This window comes from Phascolarctos cinereus, unplaced genomic scaffold (assembly GCF_003287225.1).
Source record: "Phascolarctos cinereus isolate Bilbo 61053 unplaced genomic scaffold, phaCin_HiC Scaffold_4;HRSCAF=312, whole genome shotgun sequence".
NCBI lineage: Eukaryota > Metazoa > Chordata > Mammalia > Diprotodontia > Phascolarctidae > Phascolarctos > Phascolarctos cinereus.
The window spans coordinates 204,499,258-204,515,589 of record NW_027555847.1 but is presented as its reverse complement, the minus strand read 5'-3'; the positions used below and the strand labels follow the sequence as shown (position 1 = coordinate 204,515,589).

General features: G+C 37.6%; 1 protein-coding gene across 1 annotated transcript in view; it reads left to right on the top strand.

The window, feature by feature from the left end:
* The first annotated feature begins 8,359 nt into the window (after positions 1-8,359).
* The window catches only part of UGCG (UDP-glucose ceramide glucosyltransferase), a 54,435-nt gene continuing 46,462 nt past the window's right edge, over positions 8,360-16,332 (top strand). The window contains exon 1 of the mRNA XM_020972455.2: positions 8,360-8,973. Coding sequence (XP_020828114.1) covers positions 8,876-8,973 — 98 coding nt within the window. The 5' untranslated portion in view covers positions 8,360-8,875. The remainder of the gene's footprint in view (positions 8,974-16,332) is intronic.

The following is a 16,332-nucleotide window of genomic DNA, read 5'->3' as shown; positions in this document are numbered from 1 at the left end:
ACTCTAGCTCTGGAGTTCTATCAGGTATCACCTACCTGCCCTTGGATTTCTTCACAATAGAGAAAAATGTGATAAGAAAAAAAATAATCTTCCTTTTCAGTTTCTCAACTTAGTCTATTCTTGATGAATGGTTTTCATGTGGTATCTCATTTCATGGGATTTCACTGAAATGAAGTAAAATGAATGGTGCCAAGCCAAGCACAAGCAAGATATTTTGGTTAAATGTGGCTATTTCTTAGCAACACAGGAAAAAAGTAATCGAAGAAATGATGCCTTTCTGTTTAATATAAATTTTGGCATCAATCACTCAACGTGTATTAATCACCTATTATATGCCAGGCACTATGCTAACCGCTGGTGATACAAAAAGGCAAAAGACAGGTCCTGCCCTCATGGATCTTACAATCTATGGGGGAGACAACATGTAAACAAATATATACAAAGCAAGCTATATACAGAATAAATAAGAAACTGTTTTTTGCCCATGGGAAAAGAAACTGAGACAGAATATTGTTTATTCTATCGCTACTGATGTTAATTTATTCCATTAGGGCAACCAAACAATAATTCCAGCCAAAAAATCCTTTTGGCGTTCTGAATTTTGCTAAACTACCTACAGTAGATTCATCAAATTAATACAACATGTACCATACCCTATCTGAACTTCTGCTATGATAGAAGATAGTAAAGAGTCAGTCAACAAGTATTTATTAAGCACTTACTGTGTGCCAGGAACTGTGCTAAGCACTCGGGATAACAAATATAAGCAAAAAGAAAGCTAATCCCTACCCTCAAGGATCTTACATTTTATTGAAAGAGAGCAAATGAAAAGGAGCTGACAAGTGGGAGAGGGGGAAGTAGTACAGAGAGGCAGAAGCAGGGATGACAGAGAAAGAAAGGATGACTGGCCCAGTTACTTCCTCAAAATGAAAGTGTCAGGAGGAACTTGCCAATGGGATAAGAGACCTATAGGGACTAAAGGATGTTCCAGGGTGAGAAGGAAAAACTTTCTAATAAATAGAATGGAATGGACTGGGCAGTGAGATTGTGGGTTCCCCCTTATTGTAGGTCTTCATGCAAAGGCAGGGTATGTTATAATTAGGATTCCTTTGATGTAAGGGTTGGATAATATGGCTAACTGAGATTCCTTCTGACTCTCAAATTCTATGATCCTATGACTCTCTGATTGCAAGTTGAATACTCGTACTACCAGATGTGACCTCTCTGGGCCTTAATTCCTTCATCTGTAAAATTAAACTGTTAGACTAAATGATCTACCTTTCAATTCTAAATTCCTTTGAACTTATATGAACGCAGTTTGATTGAAGCATGATTAATAGGCCTTAAAAGTAGCAGAAGATGATTTAAATTATATAGAAATATTCAGAAAATTTGGAATTATGCAAATAAAGTGGCTAAAATGTCTGCAGCCTCTTACACTGAGATTCTACTGTGAGACTTATACCCCAAGGAGACCATTGATAAGAAGAAAGTCCCTATATACATCAAAATATTTATAGCACTTTTTGTGATAGCAAACAATTAGGAACAAAGCAGATGCCCATTGATTGAGGGATAGCTAAGAAAAAAAATTGGGGTATGTAAATGCAATGGAATATTATTGTGCTATAAGAAATGACAAATATGATTATTACAGAGAAGCATGGTAATATCTACATGAAGTAATTCAGAATGAAGTAGCCAGAGTCAAGAAAACAATATACACAATGACTACAATAACGTAAACAGAATGAACCCTCCTCCCCCAAATAAAACAAGAACGTAGCAAAATTACAAAGAACAAAAATAACTCCAAAGAAGAGATATGAGAAGATAAGCTCCAGCCCTATGCACACAAGGGGAGGTCCAAGAGCATGGTACACTGAACATGTTTTTAGACTTTTTCAATGTATTGGCTAATTTTCAATCAGTCAATCAATCAAACAGTTATTAAGCACCTACCCTGTATGAGGCACTGTGCTAAATGCTAGGGATACAAAAAAAGGCAAAAAAAAAAGCATGCCTTGCCTTCAAGGAGCTTACAGTCAAATGGAAAAGACAACACATCAACAAATACATTCAAAGCAAGAAATGTACAGGGCAAATAGGAAATAACAGAGAGAATGCTGATTTTTCCCTCTTTTTTGTCTTTGAAAAATATTTGTGATGGCTGTGTGGGAGGAAGAGGGGAAGGGATACTGGGATTAATCATGATGATTAAAAAAAACAAAAGGCATCAATGAAAACATATTTTTAAAAATATTCAGCAAAAGAAATTTCAGAAAGAATTAAAAGAGATAGAAAGGAATTTACATAAGACATATTTTCAAGTCTTTTCCCAACTGAACTTCCTTTAAGAAAGCTGGTGCTTCATTACAGCAAAATCCAGAATATCCTAAAATAAGATACAGGTCACACATGAAACATGAAAAATGAGCAATGTGTTAGAGCACAGAGTGAGTAATTTGAAAATGAGTTACCAAAACAGCTGTGAATAATATGAACTCTAGTGATCTATAGTATTTCCCTTTACCACACCCACAGAAACACACACAAAACTATCCAGTAAGTTATCATCAGTCATTGAAATGGCAATTTACGAAGAGCTGTTTCATCATCTCAACAAATAGTCATTGTAAGACAGTATCTTAGTAAGATCACAGTAGTATCTTAGTATCTGAAGGCTTTAGTCTTTTACAAAGTTACCTTCTGACAAAGCAAAAAAGACAGTGTTTTGTTGGGTTGGTTTTTTTTTTTTTTGCAAATAGATGATTCATTCTTCTGCCTGTGTTAAACAGTACCTTCAACTCGGGGGAAAATAATCAAATCAATAACCAGTGCCACCAATTACATATGAAAAACATGTTTCAGACCAGCCTTCATAGACTTTCTTTTAGGAATTTATATGTACTCAGTGCATTTTTGACCAATCTTGGGATTTTTTTTGTTTGATTTCCTATAATACAGAAAAATAATCATGAATCTATCTTTAAAGTAACCTAATAGAATCATAATAATACTTGAACATGAAAATAAGAATGAAACACTATCTGCCCTAGCATACTTATGGAGATCTGTATTGGGATTTCTTAGCATATTCAGAAAATCTTTAACAGTAACAATAATAAAAATAGTTTAAAAAAGTATCCAGTCCTTCATATATCCCTTCTGCATTTTAAGAGAGTAGGTGTTCATTAAGTATAAAAAAAATTTAAGCTGTCAATTATGTTATGGATCTACTGTCAGTACCTTATCTGATTTTGATTAATCTTACATTAGTAACCCTGAGATATATCACCCTCCTTTGCTGATTCCCCCTTGTGACCAGTGACGCTTCTGCAGTATGATTCCAGGGAGTTCATTGGAGGGGAAGTAGTGACTATAGGTTCTTATGCTAAAAGAAAAAACTCAAACCAATGTGTCTAGTCTGCATAAGCAAGGGGAATTTGAAAGTTGAATACTTTTTTAGTTAATAGACTATCAGATTTATTCAGCCCTCCACAAAACAATTTTTCTAACAGTAATGTAAATTAAACTTGAATTGTGAAAAAGTTACTCAGCTGACCTCTTTGTTTCTTCCCTCCCCCCTTTCTTGAAGAATTCTATTTTCAAAAAATTCTTAACAACAAAGCATAAAATAAAATACCAAATGCTTTCATTCTAGAACCACTGAATCTGTTAAGGTGTTAAGTTGCCAAAGTTTAATTAAATTGCTTCTTTGTGGTAACTCATGCAGCTGTTTCCTCAGTCTTACTTTTCCTTTCCTAACTCTATGACAAGGAAATTAAACCAATAAATTTTCCATTTGTTTCAGTTCAGGTTCAGCCATAACTAAATTTTTATGGTTCAATTTTGATTTGAGCCAGTATGTTCTGTGTCTTTGGTCTGAGCTCCGATACAGGAAGAATATTATCTTTCTACCTACCTATCTATCTATCTATCTATCTATCTATCTATCTATCTATCTATCTATCTATCACCTAGCATTTGATAAAAGAAAAGCAGTTAAACAATGCTATTGTTTTCTATTGTGAGAGTGGAAGAGGGGAATAATGAGAGAAGTAGAAACTTAAAGCAAGCACGTGGGCATGTGTGTGCATTTGTGTGTGTGTGTATGTGTGTGTGTGTGTGTGTGTGTGAGACAGCACAGTAACTAGAGAGCATAGTGGATAGAGAGATGACTTTGGAATCAAGAAGACCTGGGTTCAAGTCTTGTCTCTATTATGTACTGGCTATTGGGTCTGGGCGAGTCACTTAATTTCTCAGTGGTCAAGGCAATTCTCTAAAAATATAACTTGCAGAACTTTATTTATAAAGGAAGTTTCCTCAGCAGGTACTCCCTATATCAATGACATCAGAGGTTCAGTCTCTACACACACACACACACACACACACACACACACACACACACACACACGGATGAATATTTGTAAGGTTTAACAAAGCCTAAAAGTAGAATAGGAAACTGAGGACCAGTGGTGTTAGATGACTCTTTTAAGGTCTCACAGCTAGTTAGTGATAGAATAGGAACTAGAATCTAGGTCTCTTGACTTCCACTCTAGCTCTTTCTCACTCTACTATACCAAATTTCTTCCTGTCTATTTTCAATAGTTTAATTGTATTTAGTTGCTCTCATGGTGTTTTTACCTTAAAACAAAATGTATACTTCAGTACTTAAAGACGTAGTTTTTATCATCTTGGACATCTCCTTATATTTGTGAATGTTTTTCATGAGTTGTTTTTGCCCCCTAAAGATCATTACTTGACCAACCTACTATTGATAATTCTTTGTATGTACAAAGCTAAAATGGTCCTGATTAGTCTTCCTATAACAGGCTTGCATCCTTTCCAGATTAGTAGGATCTGCCAGAGCTTTTGTTCCATTAATGTAATCTTTGAAAACCACCAGTCACTTGCAAGCCATAAAATGACTTTGGAGTATGATTCTAGTGGGAAGAAGAAGGGAAAGGAATAAGCAAATATGTCATTTGCCCCCTGAAACAACTCTGTGAGACAAGTGATATTATCCTCATTTTACATTTGAGGAAACTGAGACAAACAGAGGTTAAGTGACTTGTTCAGAGTTACACAGCTAGTAAATGTCTGAGCCTGGATTTGATCTTAGGTCTTGCTGATTCCAGGTCCACCCCTCTATCTACTGCACCATCCGCAGTATGTAGGGGAAGAATCAGTGAACAAAATTTACTTTTCTCCAGCAATAACTTTAGTTGAAGTATTTTATCACTCCATAGTTCACACACAGAAGAATGGTTTCTAATCTTTTCTTGAATTGTACTATTCTATTTTTAGTTTTCTTTGTTACCCTTTCTCCTGATCAAAGTGCTAGTTGGAATAGGATAGGAACTGGACCCATTATTTCCTTGATATAGGGGAACTTAAGAGTTGCCTAGAACATTAAAAGGTTAAGTGACTTGACCAGGGTCACATAGCTAGTATGCGTCAGATGCGGAATTTGAATGCAAGGCTATACTTGAACCCAGGTCTTCTTGTTTTCAAGGCCAGCTCTCCATTCATTCACTACAGTCTTTATTGGTTGGCATATATGTTTATAAAGATATGTATATATCACACCCATATATGACACATTTATATATATGCATATTTAAATTTTTGATAGCTTTGTGGTACCCCTTGAGATCATTTGGGACACTCCCTCTTCCCATCCCCACCTATGCTTAAATTTCTAATAAAAATATATCTTTTTGATATAAATATTAACTGATGGCTTCTTATATTCTAAAAGTGTTTATATTTCATTAGCAAAGCGATATCACACAATCTGAATTTAGTATTAATAAACATATCACTAAGTAATTGTTAATTTAACATTCTCCAAAACAATAGTTCCCATGAAAGAAATGACAATACCACTCCTATTTTAAAGACTGAGCCCATTTGGTCACATAGTAAGTTGGATTGAGAATAGAATTTAGGATCTTAATTCTTGTATTTTATTATATTCTTGGCACATTTTATTTATCCAAATTGCCAAATTCCTTGGGTAATATTTACTATAGTAGGTACTGTAGAAATATATGGGCATTCTTCTAGATGGTCTTCATGTCTCCAGTTGTTAGCATTCTCTTCTTCAACTTATCTTGTATTTGCTTATCTGTTTATGTGTTGTATCCTCCAGTAGTTTTTGGTTTGTATATTCCTAGAATCCAGCAAATCTTTAATATAAATGCTTTTGAGTTAAAGTATTTTATTAAAATCATGTGGTACCATTTATTGACAGGTCATTGGTTCAAAACAAATCAAGGTGTATTTTCTTTTTTTAGTGAGGCAATTGGGGTTAAGTGACTTGCCCAGAGTCACACAGCTAAGAAGTATTACGTGGGGCCACATTTGAATTCAGGTCCTCCTGACTCTAAGGCCAGTGCTCTATACACTGTGCCACCCAGCTGCCACTTAGCTGCCTCCAGGGTATATTTTGATAAAAAGTTACAGTCATTTGAAACACTATAAGAAGTGAAGCAATGGTCAAAGATTTCCTAGCATTGAGAAAGTCTCCCCATAAAAACTGCTTAGAACAGCAGGAAGAACCCTCGATAGTGACCTCTGTGAGTACAACAGGTCTTAAAATTGTTTCTGAGTGCGTCTCACACACACACACACACACACACACACACACACACACACACACACAGAGTTTTAAACCTGCCACCAGGTTTAAAATGATTTAGAAAGCACTCTATAAGTTCACATCTGAAAGCGCTTCTCCCACCCCCTCCCCACAGAAGAAAAACAAAACAAACAAACTGACCAAATCCTGTCCTTCTGGAGATGGATACCTACAATTGCTACAACCCATGGTTTCTGATAAACCCAGAACTTGAGAAATATCTTCCCTAAAGTCAGTTTCCCAGTCATAAGTCTTTAGCAATACCCCTCTCCTCTTTTAGAGAAAAACGGTTCCCCTCAAATCCCAAGCTGCCATTTCCTCTGGTAGATTTCCTTACACTTGGCCTAGTCTATGCTCAATACCCCATCCCCAGGTGATTCAATAAATTCAAGGTAAGATGTAGAAGAGGGAAAGAAGAGCATTATATCTTGCAGGAACCAGTTTAGGTGATAGGATAATAGGATAATAGAATAATAGGATCTTAGATTTAAACTTATGATCTAATTTAGAGATGTAAGAGCTCTTTTAACCCTTCATTTTACAATTATGGAAACTAAGGCTAAGAAAGGTCAAGTGACTTGCCCAGGGTCAGATATACCTAACAAGTGTCTTAGGTAGGATTTGAACTCAAGTTTTCCAGACTCCAAGTACAGGACTTTTTTACTGCTATGTGGAAATGCTTTACAACTCTTCTATGTTCTGCTCTTCTTCCTTCAATAAATCAAACAAGCATTTATTATGTACCTACTATGTGCCAGGCACTGTGCTAAGTGTGAGACATACAGTGAAAGGCAAAAGACAAGACCTTGTTCTCAAGGTGCTCAGTTTAATGGGGGAGACGACATGAAAACACTCATGTTCAAAGAGGATATACTAGTATACAACTTCACATATGTGAATACATACATATGTGCATACCACCATACATATGTATAGGCACAGTGCATATCTTCACTCATAGTATATGTGTGTATTTACATATTCACAATATGCATGTATCTTCACACATGTGTATAGATCTTCACATATATGTTCTTGTGTAGATAGATGATATCTAGCCAGTCAGCTAAATATAAAGAATAAATTGGAAATAATCAACAAAGGGAAAGCACTACAAGGAGGATGTAGGAAATGCTTTCTGTGGAAGGTAGGATTTTAGCCGGGATTTGAAGGAAGCTAGGGAAGCCAGGAGGCGGAGATAGAGGAAGGAGAGTTCCTTTAAAAAATATGCAATAATAACTCTAGTTCCTTTTTTTCTCCTAAATGGTCTCATTCATCGCTCCACACCCCGCCTATCCTTTTGCGGAGAAGGAAGCATAAGAAGAGAGAGAACTTTTTTTTAATCATCTCTTCTTTTCAGGAGGGGGGAAGATAAAGGTTCCAGACACCGCGGCTCTGCCCTCTTTTCCTTGGCTAGCTGGCCGGCGGCTAGCACCCGAGAGCAGAAGCGAGCTCAGTCTGGCCAGTGGGCTCCAGCCTCGGGGGAGGGGCGGCCCCGGGGCGTTGGCACCGCCCCTTTCGGCGGTGACGGGTGACGTCACGCGGTCGTATGGCAGGAGTGGGGGCTGTCGGGGCGGCGCTGGGGAGGGCCTGCGACGCGGGGTTGGGCAGGAGCCGGAGAGGGAGGTGAGAAGGGAGCAGGAGGAGGCGGGGCGCACCGGGTTCTCTGCAGCGCGAGCAGACGCTTTCGGTTAGTGCGCGAAGCGACCGAGGGGAAGCCGGGAGAGGTTCCGCGCAACGCTGAACTGGGCGGCAGATAACCGGAGGAGGGGGAAGAGGAGGGAGGAAGAGAAGGCGAAGAAGCCGGAGCCGAGCGCGCAGCCTCTAGCTGGGGGCGGGGTGGGAACAAAAAGGCCTGAGAGGTCCGCGCCGCCGTTCCGGCTCCAGCCGCAGCGCCGGGGCTGGAGGGATCCCGAGCTCGCTGAGGGGCGCGCAGGCCCCCTGCCCCTGGCCCTGGCCGGCTGACCGCCAGCCAGCGGCTGGCTCTCTCGGCCGGGCCGTCCTCGTCCCCCTCCACCCGCTCTCCATCCTCTCCCCCCCTCCCCTCCCGGACCCAGCTCCTCCCCCGCGCCCCCAGCGCGCGCTAGCCGTCTCGGGGCTGCGCGAGCCGCCGTCCGAGGCTGTGGCTGCGGCGGCGGCTGCGGCGACGACAACAACGAAGACGACGACGCGGGGAGAAGGGGAGTCGGCGGGCGCCGGAACGGTGGCCCGGGCCGGGCGGTCCCGGTGATGGCGGTGCTGGACCTGGCCCAAGAGGGAATGGCCGTTTTTGGGTTCACCCTCTTCGTCGTGCTGTGGCTCATGCATTTCATGTCCATTATCTACACGTGAGTCGAGGCTACCGACGAGAGGTGGGGGGTGGGGAGGGAGGGTCGCCGGGGACTGTGACAGAGGCCTGGATTCAGCCTGTGATACGGTAGAGGTGGGGAGGGGGCGGGGAGGTGCGGCTTGCCCTAGAGACCCTCAGCAGAGGGTACCCAGAGGGAAGGACTGCCGTATGGGGGCTCTTGGGCATGGGGAGCTGTTGGCTCTGCGGCCCACTGGGTGGCACTGATTGGGGGTACTCCCCTAAAGGGGCCAGAGAATGGAGAAGGTTGTTTTGAGAAGCAGCGGGAACTATGGGGGAAATAGTGAGTGGGGGTGGGGAAGTAGATTGAGGTTTTATTTATTTAATTTTTGGGGTGTGTGTGTGTATGTAAGAATGATTAGTGGGGTAAGGAGGTTTGTCTTTGTATGGATGCTGGACTGCAACTGCAGTGGAGTGCAGAGCAGAAGGGTTCCTGCTAACCATGGCTGGGGAAGTCCAAGGGTGACTGCCATTAGGGATAAGGAAAGGGAGAATGTGGCTTGCTTTATTATGTAGGTGGCTCTCAGAATCATCTAGGATCAACTGTGAGTTAGGGATTGGGCGCTCTTTGGAACAACGGTTATTGTATGGTGGATTTTTTTTCACTTGTCATTGTTCACATTTCTTTTGAGGGGATGATCATTTCCTCTGGGAGTTGCATACAGCCACCTGCTGGTCACCCTATTGATTTCTCTCTTCCTGGAAGAGTGATCTGTTTACCCAGGCGTAGCTCCTGTCTACCTCGAAAAATGCCCAACACAGGTCTTCTGAGCTGTCTAGGATATGTCAAGTCAACTGATGTTTTCTTCTTTTTCTTGAGTCCAGTTGAGCCAATGTGGAAGTAATTTAAAACCCTGATGAGAATTATTCTTTTCTCAAAAATCAAACCTCTCCTCTCCTCTTAAAAAGTAGACTTAGTTTAGAGAGATTGAAATATTTTATAGTTGTTGTCTTATTATAAGGATAGGAAATATGAGCAAAATTTTGTGTCTAATTTGGAAGTCTTGTTTTCATCTTTCTCTATAGTTGTTGTTCAATCCTTTCAGTCATGTCCAACTATTCATGACCCCTTCTGGGGTTTTCTTGGCAAAGGTTCTGGAGTGGTTTCCTGTTTCCTTCTCCAGCTCATTTTACAGATCAGGAGACTGAGGCAAACAGGGTTAAGTGACTTGCTTAGGGTCACACAGCTAGTAAATGTCTAAGGCTGATTGGATTTGAAAAAATGAGTTTTCCTGACCCCAGGCAGGGCACTCTATCCACTGTGCCACTTATCTTATATATAGTAACATACAGTTCTGTGGAGAAAAGAAAAATGCTTAAGGATTTTTTAAAAAACCAATTCATCCTTTCTGTAGAGGAAAAAAACCCCCACTTTCTACTAGGTGCCTAGGACTGCCACCACAATCCTGTGTTGTTACTAGTAGTTACTGCCGTCTACCCATGCTTAGATAAGAAAAAAGCTTATTCAATTTCAGGTTTTTCTATTACTTTTTGCCCCACTCCAATAAAATCAGACTTGTCCCCTGACCATTTTTAGTGTATTACTATATTTGTTAGTACTAAGGAAAGGTGCTACAATTCCTGATACTTTCTAAAACATAAAGGAACATATTCCAAACTAGTAGCGGTGGTGATTTTCCTGGATCAGTGAAGGAACTTGAGGGTCAGTCTTCTAGGTTTTTGAGTCAGTGGTTAGTTGAATTGCAGTAATATGAATTTAGTTGTTCCTTGACAAATAAACTTAAAAGTAGAATTGCTAACAAATCGTAGCTCAGTTCTGTTAATAATAATAACAATGTATGAATTGTGTCCTAATTTTTCCACATAAAGGCATTTTATTTTTTTTATGAGCCTTAAAACTGTGAGTTTAAACACTGACAGGATTAAAATTGATATAGCTGTGGTTTTAAGTATTATCAAATCGCATTTGCTTAACAATTCCCCATTAGACTACATCAAACAAGCTAGTGTTTGTTAAATACCTACTAAGTGCCAAGTATTGTGCTAGATATACAAAGGAAAAAAATGAAAGTCTTTGTTCTCAAGGAGCTTACCGTCTAACAGGAGAAATATGTACAGAAATAGGTATATACTAGAAATGCTTTTTTAAATTTTGAAAAAAAAGTACTTAACTGAGAAACTTTAAAATAGATTCTCCTTCCCCATTAAGTTTATGAATTTGGCTTTTTGTACTGGTATACTTGTATATATGATAGGTATGTTTTTGAAAAGTTATATTTCTAATACTGAATCAATTTATATTTAGAAACATAATGGGAAATTGAGAAATCATCATGAATACTTTTTTTTTCGGGGGGGGGAAAGAATTCTTTTGTAAAACAAATAACCACTACCTAAATTTAAGCTTTGTTTAAATTTTGTTTTATATGAACTTAAAATACAAGGGCAATATTTTACCCTGGCTTCACTTTTGTGTTTGTGATTCCTCTTTCACTGAAATACACAGTTCTTGCATGTTTGAGATATGCACTTAAACTGGGAGCTTCTCTTCCTTTTTTTTTAAACTGTAGTTGATGTTTAAATGGTTTTATTTGTCAGAATTTTCACAAGGAAGGATATGTATAAAAATATAGTTAAAGCAATTGCAGATAATTTAAATTAAAGTTTTATATTAAAACAGTATACTAATTTGTAATGACGTGATTTCTTATTTAATAATGAAGTGTCATTTCTTATGGTGTAGTCTAGAGCTCTGGACTGGGACTCAAAAGCCTTCCTTTTTCTTCCTCTTTGCAATCTTCACTCTACCTCTTACCAACTCTGTAGCCTGGGCAAGATCTGAAGCTTTTTTTTTTTTAAATTGATAAGATCCAAGGATTGGACAAAATGCTTTCTAAGTCCTTTGTATTTCTAATATTTTCTTAATCTTTGAATATGCTGCTTTACATTCATAATGTTAGAGCGTTTCATTTGTTATCTGATTTTTACCTTGTTTGTATTTTTAAACTTTGTAATTAGCTTAAATGTAATAAACCAAAAGCATATGTTCACTGAAAGTTAATATTGGTGGGACTGACAAAATTAAGATCTGTTCTTTGAGAAAAAAATTTTAATCTCTATTCAAATGTATGACTTTCCATATTCTATAACATAAATGACATTTTCTGATTACCCAGTTTTAGAATTCTTTTTAATATTTTGAGGGTGAAAAGTTCAAAAACTGCATAAAATTGTGAAAAGATTAAGGATTTCTTCCCTTTAAAACAACTAATCACTTTTCATTAATAAATTTTAAAGAAGGAGTTTGTAATGACTCAGTAATTTAAGTAACTTTGCTAAAATCTTTTAGATACAGACAGAAAAATAGAGGCTGAAATTTTGTCTATAATATGAGAAAAAGAGATGATTTAGATCATTATGGCCCACAAAACCATGTCTTTTTTTCTTCTGATATTTGGTACAATATTTGTGATCTGATAAAACATTGACAAAATGTTAGCACACTTATAGGGCTATATAAAATGCTCCCACCTTTCTTCCTAATTTTTTTTTAGCATGCTAACTTATAGGCTAGTTTGAATGCATGTCCTCCCTCTGATTTTATCAGAAAGTTAAAGAGAAATACTAATAAATGTTTTTATGTGGTGGTTATTAGTGTTACTGTTGAAAAAGTTTTCTCAATAATTGTTGCAACCTTAACAGTTGTGACTTTGGCTGTGCCTTTGGGAGGTTCTACTAAGCTGGAAAGGTTTTGAATGTTATCTTGGAAATAGATGGTGTCTCTAATTCTAAAGCCTGGCTGAGCTTATCACAAGTATATTTGCCAGTAGGTGATGGATTAATTCTTTGACCATCATGAACTGTGGAAAAAATTAAACTTAAAATGATCCTCAGTATTCTGTGGCCCTTTTACAGTTCTTCAATGATAGTTGCACGATCATAAAAAGAGGGGGGAGGAAAGAAACTAAGAATTACATTGTTTTTAGATTGCTTAAAAATATTAACTTAATGGTATATGTGAAATTTGTTCAATGACCTCTAAGCTGAAATGTTACTGAGGAACTGACCCAAATCTGTAGAAATGCTTCATAGGTACATAACCGGAAGACATGGTGAAGTTGCAGCTAAATGTAAGGATGACCTGCAGGAAAGAAGTTGGTACAGTTGTTTTTCTCATACACCCAGAGGCCACAGAAAATAGTTTATGGAACACTTGGTCATTTCCCTTGGCAGTCAGTGCTCATGATGCAAGTAAGCAAACAGAGCAATGTGAAGGTAACTACAGTTAATGCCAACAGCTATTTCAGAACCTCATTTGTAAAACATTTATGGGGGAGGTGAAAGATTATGAGTAGTTTCATCTCAGAAAAGATAGAAAAACTGTGGATAGGAAAGTGAATCTATAGAAATCTTGGCATTAGAGTCTTTGGCTTACCCTGAAAGACTTTTTAGATGAAAATGGAAGGAGGACAAGAAGAAGTAAAATTCTATGTAGAACCTGACACAATCCTTCAAACCAAATCAACATATGCCTTGATACTTGATAACTTTAATGTGCCAGCTGTGCACATAGGACGATAGTGAAAAATATCTGAGAAAACAAAGTGTAAAATTAAGAAAGGAAACTGTATATCATGAACATTCTAAGAAAGTTGGAAAATATTGGATGTTGTGGGAACTGAATAACATTGACAAAAATATAATTGACTTTATTTTTGATCAGAAATAACTTTACCTTGGTGTTTATCATTTCAGAATCTCCTTTTTGTGTGCAGTTAGGTAGGTTTAGAAAAAAGGTAAAAATCAACTCTAAATTAAAATAAAGGATAAGGGCACTGTGTATTATCATAGTAGTGCCAGCCTGACCTATTTAAACAAACTGTTGCTGTCCTGGTACCTGGAATGTATTCCCTTCTCATCTATACTTCATAGAATCTTTCACTTCTTTAAAAATTCAGCTGAATCATCCTTTCACACACAGCCTTTACTAATTTTGCCTTCAACTCCTAGTGTCCTCCTCTTTCACTTGTATTTAACTAATTTACAATTTATTTCTTTTGTATTCTGTATGTATTTATATATATTCATGTTGTCTCCATGACAGATGTAAGTTCTTTGAGAGCCAGCATAATACTTGGTATAAAGGCATTTGAATAATGCTTGTTGATTGATTCTGAAAAATGGTAAAGGAATAGGAAAAAAAGGCAGTCATTGATCAGTGCCATTTTAAAAGAGAATTTTAGCAGATATAAAATAACCATTGATATGAAGAAGGTAAAAGAACCCTAGAAACTGTCTCACTTTGATTTCCTTGCCTATTAGAGTGATATGACAGCCAAGGGCAAAGACTAATTTAGAATGCAACCCATGTCTGTGATCCTATGAACCTATTTGTAAAACACTTATGGAGAAGATTATGAGTAGTTTAATCTCAGAAAAGATAAAAAAGCTGTGGACAGGAAAGTGAATCTGTAGAAATCTTGGCATCAAATCTTTTAATCTAGCTTATCCTGAGAGACTTTGTAGATGAAACTGGAAGGACGACAACAAATAGACATGAAATGGAACAGATTTTCAAGATTTCTGTAGAGATCAATTTTCATCATCAATGACAGTAGAATTGCAGCATTTGAACTCTACATATAATCAGTGAGAAAGTAGAAATGGCACTCAAGATAGGAAGAAAAGTTCTCATACCTGACCAAATACACATGGGAAAAATCTGTGCCAAAGATGACACATTTTTAAAGCATTCAGGGATCCATTTTCAAAATATCTCAGAGGATAGACTTTAAAAAAAAGTGTAATGGATCATGGACAGTATTACAGATAAAAAAAGAAAGGAAATTAACAACTTTCAACTAATATATAATATAATATAATAATAAGTATGTAATCAAATATAATAATATCACAATACTTTTCCCCAATCTCTACAAAAACTTTATGAAAATTGTCTCTATTGATGAAAACATGAAACTGTAATAAACTTTCACAAATGATTTTCTTTTGAAGAAAATTTTTTCATAATAGATTAAACTGAGAGATATAACAAATTGCTGATGTCAATTATAAAAACGCCTTTGCATTGGATAAAATTATCATTAAAGGTTCTCTCAAACAAGATGTATCTTATGCTTATTAAGATCATGTGAATTTCCAGGATAAATATGAACTTTATATAACCATCCTCTTCATTGTCAAGATTAAAAAAAAAACATTAAACCAGGCTTGCCAAAAATATGAGATGGCTTTTTTATATACGGTGAAGTTTTTCAGAAATTCCTGTTTGTGAACATCATTGTGCTGATTATTAAGATCTAAAACACTATAACACTTCCTTAATTAAGTCTATGACTCAATATATTGGCCTAGCAATTTATAGAGGAAAACCCAAGTAGATGAGAGTACACATTGCCTGGATTATGAGTATATGCCCATTAAGATACTCTGTCATCTATCTTGAATGTGTAACTGTCAAATCTTATACTTGATTCACCCTCCCCCCCAAAAAAAGAGCAAACAAACTTCAAAACTTATAGTTAGGGGAGTAATGGTTAGAAAATAATTTGTCTGAAAAAGATCTGAACATTGTAGTAGTTAGCAGGCTCAATGTAAGTCAACAGTGTGATGGAGCTGCTGGAAATGGTAATGTGCACTTGGGCTATGCGTAGAGAGGCATCTCATCCAAGAAATAAGGAGGTAATAGTCTGTAATCTGCTCTAGTCAGATGACATCTGGAATGTTGTGTTCAGCTTTGGACACCACAATTTAAGAAGGATGTTGATAAACTGGAAAGCATTCAGAGGAGGGCAAGTAGAATTATGAAAGGCTTGAGTCCCCGTTGAAAGAACTGGGAATGTTGCTAGAGAAAAAAGCTAAGGGAACATGAGAGTATTGGAAAGGCTGTCACAGGAAAGAGGGAGAAACTTGTTCTGTTTGATCCAGAGGGCAGAACAGGAGAAACAGTGAAAAAGGAAATTGCAAAGAAGCAAATTTAGACTTGATATGAGGGGAAAAAACAAATAAATTTCCTAATAATGGGACCTGTACAAAAGTGCAATGGGATACCTCAAGAAGTAAAGGGATTAAAAAAAAAGATCTGATAGGTTCTCCCTCATTGGAGATCTTCAGGCAGAGTATGAATGATCACTTGTCAGGTATATTACTGTGAAGATTTTATTCTTGGTATGGGTTGGACTGGAGGTTCAGGTGCCTTCTAATTCTAGTTTCTATGGTTCTGTGACAGGGTCAAAGATATACAGTGAAATGGGCTAAGAATTGAATAGGAAGAGATTGGGTTGGGTTTTATTGGGGAAATTGTGTAGCACTTTCAGTGATGCAAAGCTACTCCCTACTACAAAATTGTGTCTCTGAA